General features: G+C 50.9%; 1 protein-coding gene across 1 annotated transcript; it reads left to right on the forward strand.

The window, feature by feature from the left end:
- Positions 1–13,228: 13,228 nt before the first annotated feature.
- On the forward strand, positions 13,229–13,993 carry LOC135461066 (olfactory receptor 14J1-like). Its single transcript, XM_064738052.1, has one exon. The coding sequence runs from the start codon at positions 13,229–13,231 to the stop codon at positions 13,991–13,993; it is 765 nt and encodes a 254-aa protein (XP_064594122.1).
- The last annotated feature ends 418 nt before the right edge of the window (positions 13,994–14,411 follow it).

Raw genomic sequence — 14,411 nt, forward strand, 5'->3', positions numbered from 1 at the left:
AATTAATTTTTGCTCTGACACGAGGGGTCACCAGGTATTACAGCGACCTGAGGAGGTCTCCATGGTGAGAGAAGGACGAGAATCTTGTTTCTTGATCAGAAGGCTGGATTTATTGATATATGATATATAATACATTATAACTATACTAAAAAGAATAAGGAGAGAAGTTGCAGAGGCTTGCTAAGCCAAGAATAGCAAGAAAGAATGAATAACAAAGTTCTGTCTCCAGGCAATCTGTCCCCGAGCTTGCTTCTGAGATTGGCCCCCAATTGTAAACACAGAGCATGAGCCAATCACAGGATCACCTGCTACATTTCACAGCAGCAGAAAACAAACTGTTTACATTCTTCTTCTGGGGCCTTTGCTTCCCAGAAGATGCACAAATCCCAAAGAATGGATTTCTGTGAAAAAATGTCTGCGACACCTTGCCCTCACTGTCCTTGTGTCACACACACATACAGACACAGTTCTTGGTTCATTTATGATTTGATTGCCTGGATTTGGTTTGGTTTTGTTGTTGTTTTGTTTCCTTGGAGTGCCTGAAGTGTCCAGTCAAGAGCAGAGTGACTCTTGCCAAGCAACTTTGTTCTGCTGTCCCTTAATATTAAATCTGGTTTTTGCTGATCCCTTGCTGGGGATTTTTCAGTGCTCTCAAGTCCTCGTTGGTGGCAGTGTGAAGGAGCTCTGGCCCTGGGGGACACAGGGATGATGCCGGGGGGTCCCTGTCCCCCTGTGCCACCCCCAGGGCCCCGGCCTCCCGTCCCCATGTCAGACTCTGGGGTCAATCTCGTGGAACATCCTCTGGGGTTCAGGCTGCGGGGCCGGGGGCGGGGAGACCCAGGGGGACAGGGGACCCCGCTGTGCACGAGCAGGGTTGGACTTCTCTGGGGGAACTGTAAGGGGGGCTGGGGCAGAGTGACCTCCCCAGTGACATCACACAGCCCCTGTGATGTCACACAGCCCCTGTGATATTACATGCCTCTCTATGATGTCACACAGCAATCTCTGTGATGTGACAGCCCCCCCCGTGATGTCACAGTGTCCCTGTTGTACCACACGGCCCCCTGTGATGTCACACAGCCACCTATGATATCACAGCCCACTCTGGAATGTCACACAGCACCCTTGTGATGCCACAGAACCAAATCTGGGATGTAACCCTGGAATGTCATGCAGCTGCACTGTGATGTCCCAAAATATGCTGAGATGTCACAAAGTCACCATGTGACGTAACAGTTTTTTTTTTCTGTGACGTCACAGACTTCTCTGTGTTGTTACACAGCCACCATCTATGATGGGAGAGTCAACTGTGTGATGTCACAACCCCCTCAGCGATGTCACAAAACCCTCTCTGCGATGCGATACTGCCACTCTGTAATGTCACAGCACACTCTTTCACCTCACAGGCTGGTCTATGTTGTAATACATGGTGTCACAGCCTGCTCTGTGATGTCACGCAATCCCCTCTGTGATACCATAGCTGCTCAGTGCTGTCACACAACAAACTCTGTGATGTCACAGCCCAATCTGTGACCGCACACAACCCACTCTGTGTTGGCACACAGCCCCTTGCTGACATCACAGCTGCTCTGTGCATCTATGACACAGCCCCAGAGGTGCTGCTGTGACACAGCCCCCTCTGGGCCATCCCACAGCCCCTGCCAGTGCTGAGTCCCTGTGAGCTCGGTCTGTGCCCTGCTGGTGCCCCTGAGGGGCCCTGGCAGTGCCCCAGCCCTGCTGGGCTGTGCACAGGAGCTGCTCCTGGCCAGAGCTGTCTCTCTGCAGCGCTGCCCTTGCCAGGAGCTGCCTCTGGGCCAGGAGCCTGGCCCAGCTCAGCAGCACAGACACAGCACAGGGACTTTAATGAGGCTCTGGGGCTTTGGTGCTCTTTGCATCAGACCCAGGCCCTCAGAGTGGGCTCAAAGAACTTCTCAAGAACTCAAAATCAGACTCAAAGTCCAAACTCTCTTTGACTTTTAATGGGCCCCACTGAGGAACACAACGCAGAAAGTGTCCCCAGGTTCCAGTTAGAGCAGAACACTGGAAGCAGTGATGACAGCTGGGGACAAAGAAGGCCAAGGTGTCTCTGGTGCTGAGCAAACCTGGATGTGTTTGAGGAATGCCAAGGGCCAAGGCCTGAGCCCCAGCCCCTGGCCAGGCAGATCCTGTCCCTCCCTCCTTGCTCAGGGCTCTTCCCGGGATGGGCACTGGCATGTGGGGATGTGCAATGGCAAGGGCAGGAGCATGGGGTGGCCCCTGCCAGGCTGCTGAGCAGGGACAAGGAGGCAATGAGGCCCCAGGCCTGCAAGGGTCACTTGTCTCCTGTTCCTGCCTCAGGCCCAGGCCCAGCAGCCATGGCCAAAGTGCTGCCCAAGGTGGCTCTGGCAGGGCTGTCTTGTAGCTGCTGCCCATCCCTGTGCCCTGTGCAGCCCAGGCTGTCCCACGGTGTCCCTGCCCTACACCTCCGTCCCTGCAGGCTGTCGGCATCCCCCAGCTGCCCCACCTGGCTGGGCCCTTCCTTTGCTGCCAGCTCTGCCTCCTGCCTGCCTCTGCCACACAAAGCCTTGGGCTGATACCAAAAGGGTAAATTCAATTTTTACTGTGCCTGTGAACTTTTAGCACAGGAACAAGGCATTCAGAGGCCGCTTTCCCAGCAAGGATGGTTGGAAGTGAAGACATGTGGCTCAAGAGTGCAGTGAGAGAAAAAAGGACTGAATCTGGGAACTTGGGGTGGGTTTTATAGTAATGGGTAAACTGTAATACACATTTAGTGGCGCTGGTAGAATTACATGTCCACATAAAGTTAGGAGTTATCCCTCACTAGACCTCAGGCCTGAATAAATGATACCCTCTTAAATAGCAAATTAGTGTTAAGGAGCCTTATTCTGATATTTTGGAGACTTGGTGACAGTGGGGCCTCACAGAACCAAGGAGTCAGCTGTGACAGTGAGCAAATTCATGGAACAAAGGGTCCATTGTGACACAGCAGAACCCCATGGAGCCAAAATCCATTTTGGCACATTGGAGCCACATTGAACCGATGGTCCATTGTGATACTGCAGATCCAAGGAGAACATTGTGACACTGAGAAACCTCTTGGTGACCATTTTGACCCAGCAAGGCCCCATGGAACCAAGGGTTCCTTGTTAAAATGAGTGGCCTCATGGAACCACGAGCCACTGTGGCACAGCATGGCCACGTGGAGCCAAGGGGCCACTGTGACCCTGTGGATCCGAGGAGACCATCATGTCTAAGGAGCCTCATGGAACCACGAGTCCATCATCACACTGTGGGGCCCTGTGAACCAAGGGGACCACAGTGACTTTGTGGGGCCTCATGGAACAATGGAGACTATTCTGACACTTTGGGACCCACTGGAACCAAGGGGCCATTACAGCATGGAAGGGCCTCATGGAATCAAGGGGACTCCAGTGAACACTGTGGGTCTCCTTGGGATGAAGAGTCCAATGGAACCAAGGGCACCATTGTGACACTCTGAGGCCTCATGGGACCAAAGGTCCATTGTGACACAGCAGGGCCTCATGGAACCATGAAGGCCATTTTTACACCTTGAGGCCTTGTAGAACCAAATAGCCATTGTGGCACTTGAGAGCCTTGTGGAGCCAAGGGGACCACAGTGACACTGTGAGGCTCAGTGAAACCAATGGTCTGTTGTTACACTGCAAGGCCTTCTGGAATCATGGAGACCAATGTGACACCGAAGGCCTCACTGAAACAAGGGGCCATTGTGACCATACAAGGCCTGATGGAAGCAAGGAACCATTGTGACACTATGGAGTGTTGGCAGGCTAAGGGGCAGTTGTAACGCTTTGTGGCACCATGGAACAAAGGAGTCCATTGTGACACTACATGGCCCCATGGAACTAAGGCTTTGTGGAACAGTGCTGTAAGATATGGAACCAAAGTTCATGGTGACACTGCAGGTCCTCATGGAATCCTGGAGGCCGCTGTGACACTTTGTGGCCTCATTGAATCAAGGGGCTCTGCAGGGCCTCTTGGAACCAAGGACACCCTTCTGACATTGTGAATCCCCATAAAACCATGGATCCAGTGTGACACCATGGAACCAAGGAGAATGTTGTTGGCTGTTGTTGGCAGTACAAAAGCTCTTTGAATCAAAAGTCCATTGTGACATTGTGGGGCCTCATTGAACCATGGAGACCATTATGACATTTCAAGACCCACAGGAACCAAGGGGCCACTGTGACACCACAAGGTCTTGTATAGCCAAAGCAGCCACAGTGACACTGCAAGGTCTCATGGAAGCAAGGGGCCACTGTATCACTGTGGGTCCCCATGGAAGCAAGTGGCCAGTGTAACACATCCAGGCCTGGTGGAACCAATGGGCCATTGTGGCAATGCACAGTCCCATCGAAACAAGGAAACCATTTTGACACTGCAAGGCCTCATGGAAGCAAACGGCCAGTGTGCCACTGTGGAGCCAAGGAGACCATTGTTATATCACTGGGCCTCATGGAAACAAAGATGTCTTTTGATCCTACAGGGCCTCATGGAACCAAGGGGCCGTTGTGATGCTGCAGGGCCCCAAGGATCCAAGAAGATGGAACAAGTCTGGCTGGCTGGGCCTCCTGGGGGCTGGCTGACTGGTCCTGCTGACCTTGGCATGTTGAGTGTCACTTCTCATCAGCCCCTGAAACCCTGGAATTCTGTGCTCTCCTTCCTGCGGGAAAGAACTGTCCTTGTCCTCCAGGGGTTCATGGCCGAAAATGGGATTCCTCCTCCAAATGTGATTATATCCAAGGATTATTCCCACATGTTACCTGCCAGGACAGACAGCTCTGGCTGGCCTTGGCCTTTTGGGACCCGCCTCACATCTGCCTTGAAAACACTGGGGGCTGTGCTTTTCTTCCCATGGAAAAAAAACAAACCATCTTTCAAGTCCAGGCCTCCATGGCCCAATATGGGAATGCACCTCCAAAATTCCTTCTATCCAAGGATAGCTCCTAGACAAAAGCTGCCAGGACTGTTTATGTTCCCTTTGTTTCCTGAGGGCCATCTCTCATCTGCCTTTGAAACACTGAGGCTCTGTACTTTCCTTCCTATGGAAAAGAACTGTCCTTCTCATCCTGATGCCCCTAGACAAAAGTGGGGTTTGGCCTCCCAAATTTTGTCTCTCCAAGGACTCTTCCCTGACAACAGGTCTGGCTGCCTTGGCCTCCTTGGGGCCACCTCTTATCAGCCTTTGAAACACTGGGCTCTGCCCTTTCCTTCCTATGGAGAACTGTCATTCCAGTCCAGGAACCCATGGCTGAAATGGAATTCCACCCCCAAAACTCCCCATATATCCAAGGGTTGCTTTCAGACAAAAACTGCTAGGACAGACAGGTATGGCTTGCCTTGGCCTCTGGTGACTGTTTCTCATCTGCCTTCAAACCCTGGGGTTCTGTGGTTTCCTTCCTACAGAAAAGAACTGCCCCTCTTGTCCAGGCGCTCTTGGCCTCAGGCACTTGACCAATCTATAGGGATGTTGGGAAGGATGAATATTTGACAAGAAAGTCTCACAGATATGTGCGCTTGGCAGAAAGAATTTTGAATGTAGAATCTGAACAAGGAATATAAATGAAAGCAAGTTTTGATACAAAAGAAAAGAATTACAGAGCCAGTCTTACTGGATAGCTAAGAAGGCAAAGCGTATGTTAGTTAGAAGGGGTCTTTTATGACTTAGTGCAAAGGATAAGCCCACCTCAAATGATGTTTTTACCAAGCAGAAAGACAGCACAGGCAAACAAGTCAGCAAATGTTGCAAGCAGAAAAAAGATCTCAGAATTTTCCACTGCAAGAAAACTGGAAAGCAACTTCTAGCTTAAACAGTAATGTACTAACTTTTAGGGATTGGAGAATAGTAACATGAATATGGTAATTACATAAGTTATGATGGGTTATAGGCAAAAGTTATGGTATAGATTTGTTCTTCTGTGTTAGGATGCTCCGCAAGGAAAGTATATAATGCATTGTAACCAAAGCTAAAGGGTCTTCAGGCTTGTCTGAAGATGGAGCTGACAGCTGTAGGCACAGGCTCTATCACCTGTGACCCTAGACTTCTGTAATGTCTTGGATATAATAAACTGCATTTTGAAGAGCCATCTGGAGTCCCGCATCTCTCATTCCATCTCTTACTCTATGGAAACTCATGGAGCCATGGGTCAGTTGTGACAATGTGGGTCCAAGGACACCACAGTGACACTAAAGAACCTCTTGGAACCAAGGGGCCATTGTAACACTGTGGTGCCTCATGGAATCAAGGAAACCATTGTGAAACTTGGGGGCCCCAAGGAACCAAGGGTCCATGGTGACCTTGTGGAGCCCGTAGTGTCATAGAGGAGCCACTGTGACACAGCGAGGGCGTATGGAGCCGAGGGGCCATGGTGACACATCAGAGCTTTGTGGAACCAGGAAGCCGTTGAGACATTGCAAGGCCTCATGGAAGCACGGAGCCATTGTGACACTACAGAAGCAAGGGAACATTGTGACACTCCAGGGCCTCATGGAACCAAGGTGACCATTGGGACACTGTGGGTCCCATGAAACCAAGGGAACATGGGGTAGGTCTGGCTGGCTGGGCCTCCTGGGGACCACCTGACAGGTCCAGCTGACCTTGGCATGTCAACGGCTGCTTCTCATCTGCCTCTGAAACACTGGGGTTCTGGGCTTTCCCTCCTAATGAAAAGAACTCTTCTTCCTGTCTAGGCACCCATGGCCAAAATGGAGATTCCACTTCCAAAAGTGCCTTATGTGCAAGGATAAGCCCTAGATGAAAGGTGCCAGGAGAGACAGGTCTGGCTGTCTTGGCCTAAGGGTGGCCACCTCTCATCTTCTTCCAGAAGACTTGCACTTCACGCTTTTCTTTCCTGAAGGAAAAAACCATCCATCTTGACCATGTGCCCATGGCCAAAATTGGTATTCCACCTCCAAAAGTCCATACATCCAAGAACTGCTCCCAAGTGAAAGCTGCCAGGACAGCCAGGTCTGTCCTCTTGGAGAGGTCTTGGCCTCTTGGGGGCTGCATCTCACCTGCTTTCCAAACACTAGGGCTCGGTGCTTTCCTTCCAATGGAAAATAACTGTCCTTCTTCTCAAGGTGTCCATGGTCAAAATTGAGATTTCTCCACCCAAATTCCATATATCCAAGAATTCCTCCAAGACAAAAGTTGCCAGGACAATCGAATCTGGCTGTCTTGGCCTCCCAGGAGCCACCTCTCTCCTCATCTGCCTTTGAAACACTTGGGCTCGCTGCTTTCCTTGCTTTGGAGAAGAACCGTCCTTCTTATCTACACAGAAATGGCCAAAATTGGGGCTCCACCTCCCAAAATTCCCTATATCCAAGGGTTGATTTCAGACAAAAGCTACCAGGATAAAAAGTCTGGCTAGCCTAGGCCTCTGATGGCCACCTTTTATCTGCCTTTCAAACACCAGTGTTCCGTGCTTTCCTTCCTATGGAGAAGAACCGTCCTTCTCCTCTGGGTGTCCATGTCTGAAATTGGGATTCCACCTCTAAAGTTCTCTATATATAAGGGTTGGTCCCAGACAAAATCTGCCAGTACCGTCAAGTCTGGCTGGCCTTGGCCTCTGGTGGCTGCCCCTGAAACACTGGAGCTGTGTTCTTTCCTTCCCATGGAGATCCCTGGGACACTGTGGGGACCTCATGGGACCAAGGGGGTCATTGTGGCCCCACTGGAGCCCATGGAACCAAGGGGATCATTGTGGCACCACTGGAGCCCATGGAACCAAGGGGGTCATTGTGGCACCACTGGAGCCCATAGAACCAAGGGGATCATTGTGGCACCACTGCAGCCCATGGAACCAAGGGGCCATGGTGACACAGTGGGGCTTCATGGAACCCAGAGACCATTGTGACCCTTCAGGGCCTCCTGTCACCAAGGGGGCATTGGGACACCTCAGGGTCTCATGGAAGCAAGGGACCATTGGGACACTGTGGGGCCCCATGGAACCGAGGGAACATGGAACAGGTCTTGCTGGCCTGGCCTCCCAGGGGCCACCTGACAGGTCTGGCTGATGTGGGGATGTCATGGGCTGCCTCTCATCAGCTGAGAGTACTGGGGCTCTGTGCTTTCCTTTCTATGGAAAAGAATCGTCTGACTTTTCAGATACCCATTGCCAAAATAGGTACTTTTGCAAAAAATTTTCCTCTATGCAAGGGTATCTCTCAGAAAAAAAATGCTTATTCTGTCTTGCCTTGGCCCCTGGTGGTCATCTCTTATCTGCCTCTGAAACACTGGGGCTCTCTTCTTTCATTCCTATGGAAAAGAACCAGCATTCTTCTCCAGGGACCATGGCCAAAATTAGAATTTGGCCTCCCAAATTCCATATATCCAAGGATTCCTCCTAGACAAAAAAAAAGGACAAACATGTCAGGCTGGCTCTGTCCTCTGGTGATTTTCTTAGACTATGAGCTGAATGTTTTCATATGGAAACACCTTGGAGAGGGCACAGAGATCACTTAATAAGGGATTTTGAGGTCTTGGGCATATGACCACTACATATGGACAAAGGAGCTCTGTGCTGTGTGCTGTTGTGGTGGTTTTGCATCATGGAAGTGATGTCTTAAGAGAAGCTGCAAGCAGCTTCCTCTGTGTCTTGCAAAAAAATCAATCAGTAATTAGCTTTAAGAATTGACCATCTGTTCAACCACTAAGGAAACTGTGCACGCCTCTGCGAAGACACATGTTAAAGATGAGAAAGCCTGGGAGGGTCTCTTTCCCTTCTGGCTGGCAAAGAGGTAACAAGGCTGACCCGGCCCTGTCTCAGCCAGGCCTGGCCGGGCGGCTCCTGCCGTGGGGCCGGGCCGCTTCCCAGGGACCCCACTAGGCCCCATCGGCTGCTGGGCAGGGCAGGGGAGGCTGCGGGGCCGAGGCCGGGCCGGGCCATGGCTGCAGTTGTGAACATCTGGGCACTGCTGAGCCCTGCCCCACCGCCAGCCCGGGCCCAGCCAGGATCTGCCGGGCCCAGCCAGGATTTGCCGGGCCCCAGGAGCAGCCCCTGGCGGGGCTGGCTCGGCCAAGATTCTGCCACCATTGGGGTTCAGCCGCAAGCCCCGGGCAAGGGGAGGAGAAGCCATCAGCCCCTGGCGGTGCTGCTGCTGTGTTCTGGCCTGGCTGCTGAGATCCTGGCCCTGCCCCAGCGCGGCCCATCCTGACACAGCCCCAGCGCAGCCGCTGCAGAAACCTCCATCATAAAACAGCTCCGGCCGCAAGCACCGAGCCCAGCCGGGGTCACGGAACCATCTGCAGGCCCTGGGTGAGATATGAACTCTTTCAGTGCTTCCATCCTCCCTCGAGTGAGAGAAAAGGACAAAGTGCAGGCACATAGAGGAGCAACATGAAGATGCCGGGGTCAGTGAAGAGGAAGTTGAGTCCCAGATGGGAGGGATGAGGAGATGCCTTGATCTTGGGGCTGAAATCCTCTTGTAAAGCTATGGAGAAGGATGTAATTGATACATCAGACTCTCTTTTTCCTTATAATGCATTGAAAAGTACGGGGAGATTACTTGTTCAGAATTGCCTCTGTGGCAGCAGCTCTCTGGCCACAGAGAGAAACAACTTTCCACGGCATCATGGTGGGAAAGTCTGTAAGAAGATCAAAGAAAAGAATGAGAAACAATTCTTATCTTCACTAGCTGAACCTAGTATTGTGAACATGTGGAATGTGTTATGGAGATTTACCAATGGGTGGTTTCCTAAATAGCCAATGGTGATGGTATTTGGATTGGAGGACCAATTAGGACCACCTGTAGCAAACTAGACTATAAAAGTATGGGTTTCTTAATAAAGATTATTGTCAGCCTTCTGTGAATCATGGAGTCAAAGTCTATTAATACCTGGCTGTGGGTCCTTGACGTGAAAGGCCTCCATGCTAATGTAAGCAAATGCTGAAGTAGCTGTGATCCCATGAGAAGTTTGAACAAGGAAAGAGAGTAGAGTGATGAGACCCTGTGCCCTCAGGGACAGAGGAAGATCTCTGTTCCCAGAGATGAAGATGATTTCAGAAATAATGAAGAGAACCTTGCTCTTAAACAGTTCATCTTTAAACAAACACCCCATAAGTTGACATGGCCCATAAACACAGCTGGGGGAAAAGATGTGAAAAAATGGGAGGGACTTCACAATTGCAGATTTTCTGGATGGCTGGTATTCATGGAAATTGAGAGCCATGAGAGAACAGTTTTCTTATGGAGAAGTCTCCATAGCATGAAAGAGAGACTCCTCTCCCTAAAGGAAATGAAGAAAACTATTCTAGCGGTGGTAAACTGACTGGAAATTTTAGGTTTTGTCTCCTTATATTGTCAATAAGAAAGAAAATGTTGTAGGGAGAGGAGAAGTGTTCTCAAAGTTTTCTGATTCTGATTTCAATTTTTCTTTTAATTGCTGGTATTAACATTGCGTTACCCCCTTTAAATACTCTTTCTTTTAGTTACAGTTATGAATTTTTCTTTATACCCTTCAAAAGTTTTGAGCCTACTTTGCCTTCCTCCAAATCCTACCTCACAGCAGATACTGAGTAAGTGTATTCTAGTGAGTGTACCGGTAATTAGCCAACACTGAACCCACCACACTAATTAAAATATTTGCAAAGAAATCTCAAAAAATACTACAAAAAAATTCCTGATGAACTGCTCCAGACAAGAGGGAAATCAAGGCGGAGCCATGGTTTGTCAGGACTTGCTTGATCCTAATGGGGCCTGTAATGCATTTGGAGCTGAGCCCTGGAACCTCAGGGCCTGAGAGGAGATTGCACAAACCTTTCCAGGAGTCAAAGTCAGAAGAAAACCCCAAAATGTCTCAAGGCATGAATGGGTCCCACTGAGGTCCATCCCCTACACAAGCTCCACATGGACTTATAGGAGGAGAGAATTATAAGCCAGGATGGCACAAAAACCTCTTGGACACTCAGTGTGGAAAGGAAAATCCAAAGTACCTTAAAAACCTTGATTATCTCAAAGCATTAATGAGCCCCACTGAGTGTCAGTACACAGCTCTCAATGGACTCATTAAAGCAGATAATTGGGGCCATGACTGTACAAAGTTCTAACAGAGTCTGTATCAAACTGGAAATACCAAGTACCTTAAAAAAACTGAAGTACCCTGAAGCATAAATGGCCCACTAAGTGTCATTACAGATTAAGGCTCTCAAGGGACTCATTAGAGGAGATATTGGAGGCTGGAAGTGCACAATCTCTTTAATAGTCTGTATCAAAAAGGAAACACCAAGTAATTTAAAAAACGGAAGTACACTGAAGTATTAATGAGCCCCACTGAGTGTTGTTACTGACAAAGCCTCTCCAGGGACAAATTTCAGCAGATAATCGTAGGCCATGATTATTGCCCAAACCTCTTAGAGACTCCAAGGCAAAAGTCAAACCCAAAGTCCTTTGAAAAACCTGCAGTCCCTGCAGGGAGCTTGAAGGATTCCCCAGGACCATTCCTGAGCAAGGCTCCCCAGGGACTCCTTCCAGCAGATCCTTGAGGCCACTGGGATGTGAGCTAGGGGGGGATGCTGAGGGCAGGACAAGGGGCTGACAGTGCCCAGCCTGGCTGGGGCTGTGCCAGGAGGCCCCAGGGCCTCAGGACAAGGTGTCTCCTCCCAGCCCTTGGAGGCACAGACCCTGCTGTGCCCCAGGGCACCAAGACTTGCCTTCTCTTTGTCCCCCCCGTCATCACTTCCTGCAGTTCTGTGCTCTACCTGGGGCCTGGGGACACTTTCTCGGCCGTGTCCCTCAGTGGGACCCATTAAAAGTCCAAGAAACTTTGGAGTTGAATTCTGACTTGGAGTTCTGGAGAGGTTTCTTCAGCTCCCTCTCAGGGACTGATGTTCAGGGCCTGAGCACAAAGCCCCAGAGGCTCATTAAAGTCCTGGTGCTGTGTCTGTGCTGCTGAGCTGGGCTGGGCTCCTGGCACAGAGGCAGCTCCTGGTAACCAAGAAGAACTTCAAAAGCACATTTCTCTTGATGAGCAGCTCTTCTGCCAGCCCAGCAGGGCTGGGGCACTGCCTGCAGCCACCCCAGGCACTGCACAGATGCACAGAGAGCTTCAGTCAGTCAGGGCTGGGAAGGTGCTGAGAAATGCCTGGGGCAGAATCTCTGCCAGCCCTTGGCACAGGAACCTCTGGCTGCAGGACAATGCAGCTGCAGCTCCTGGAGCCATCTCCTAAAGCTGGAACATCCCAATGCCTGCAGAACCTGTGAGTACATTCTCTGATTGTCTCTTGTGCAGAGCAGCCAGGGTGCCCAGGGCTGTCCTGCAGAGCAGGGTCCTGCAGCCCAGGGCGCTGTGCTGGGGCAGGGACTCTGCTGCCTGCCAGGGACAGCTCTCAGCCAGCCCTGGCAGCTGCTCCCAGCACTGGTGGACAGGATCTCGGTGGGAGGAGACAGCTGGTAAGGCTTGGGAGTGTTCTCGCATTGTGGGGAGGATGCTGCCTTTTCCAGGACTGCTCCCATCCCAGCATTTAACTGCAGAACATTTCCAAGTAGATTATGCAGGGAGCATAGCAAGGCAGGGGCAGCAGGAAAGGGGAAGTCCTGCATTTTCAATCTATTGTTTTGGGTTACCTGAATGGGAAATTGACCATAGATATTCATTTTAGTTCAGCTTAAGGCAAATAAAAAAAATTATCTCTGATCTAAACAAAGCAGGCAGTGATAGAAATCAACACAGGGCCCCTCACGGGCAGCATCAGAGTCACTATTCCAACCTCCTCAGGGTTTCTCAGATGTTGCCATCAGAGCCTGCAGAGCCAGAGCTGCCCCTGGGCAGTGTCTGAGCTGGGAAGGGTCTGCTGGGCAGAGCTGAGCCCCCAGGGCTGGGCTGGGCTCTGGCAGCACTGCCAGGGCCCAGCCCTGGGCACAGGGAAGCAGCTGCTGGCAGGGACAGCTCTGGGCAGCAGAGCCCTGGGCAGGCAGTGGGGGGAAAGTGCCCCCAGGCTGCGCTGGGATATTTAAAGTCCTCTCCAAACCCAGTTATTCCATGATTTCTTTTGTTACAGATCCCCATGCTAAGGCACAGCAAATGTCCAACAGCAGCTCCATCAGGCACTTCCTCCTGATGGCATTGGCAGACACGCGGCAGCTGCAGCTCCTGCACTTCTGCCTCTTGCTGGGCATCTCCCTGGCTGCCCTCCTGGCCAACGGCCTCATCATCAGCGCCGTAGCCTGCAGCCACCACCTGCACACACCCATGTTCTTCTTCCTGCTCAACCTGGCCCTCACTGACCTGGGCTCCATCTGCACCACTGTCCCCAAAGCCATACACAATGCCCTCTGGGACACCAGGAACATCTCCTACTCAGGATGTGCTGCTCAGCTCTTTTTCTTTCTGTTCTTCATTGGAGCTGAGTACTATCTCCTGACCATCATGTGCTACGACCGCTATGTGTCCATCTGCAAACCCCTGCACTACGGGACCCTCCTGAGCAGCAGAACTTGTGCCCACATGGCAGCAGCTGCCTGGGCCAGTGCCTTTCTCAATGCTCTCATTCACACTGCCGGTACATTTTCCCTGCCCCTGTGCCATGGCAGTGCCCTGGGCCAGTTCTTCTGTGAAATCCCACAGATCCTCAAGCTCTCCTGCTCTAAATCCTACCTCAGGGAACTTGGGTTTCTTGCTGTTACTGCCTCTTTATCATTTGGTTGTTTTGTATTCATTGTTTTCTCCTATGTGCAGATCTTCAGAGCTGTGCTTAGGATCCCATCTGAGCAGGGACGACACAAAGCCTTTTCCACCTGCCTTCCTCACCTGGCTGTGCTCTCTCTGTTATTCACCACTGCTGTGTTTTCTCACTTGAAACCCCCCTCCATCTCCTCCCCATCCCTGGATGTGACCCTGTCAGTCCTCTACTCAGTGGTCCCTCCAGCCCTGAATCCCCTCATCTACAGCCTGAGAAACCAGGAGCTCAAGGCTGCAGTGTGGAAACTGATGACTGGATGGTTTCAGAAACAATAAACTGCTGGCCAATTTCTGCAAATCACTTGAAATGAAAGTGATCTTTGATCCTTCTTGTTATTTTCATTTTGGAGGTTCTTTCTCTTTTTATTTTACTTTTTAAATCTTGTTAACTAATAAATATAATTGTTTTTGCCATTTCTCATTTTGTTTCTCTCCACCTTCCCTGTGGCCACAAACTGTGTCAATGAGCTCTTGGTGCCTTTAAAGTAACTAAAAGATCTCCCAGCAGTTTTTTGTAGAGATGCCCTTTTGTTGCCTTCTCTGGAGCTGCAGCAGCAATGTCTGTGTGAAGAGCTGGGGGCAGATCAGTGCTGGCCCAGCAGCTGTGCCCAGCAGCAGCAGCACTTGGTGTTGCCAGTGCTGCTGCTGTGGCCCTGCCCTGCTGCCCTGGTGGCCCTGGTGTTGCTGTAGGGCC

The sequence above is a fragment of the Zonotrichia leucophrys genome, unplaced genomic scaffold (assembly GCF_028769735.1).
Source record: "Zonotrichia leucophrys gambelii isolate GWCS_2022_RI unplaced genomic scaffold, RI_Zleu_2.0 Scaffold_160_108128, whole genome shotgun sequence".
Classification (NCBI taxonomy): domain Eukaryota; kingdom Metazoa; phylum Chordata; class Aves; order Passeriformes; family Passerellidae; genus Zonotrichia; species Zonotrichia leucophrys.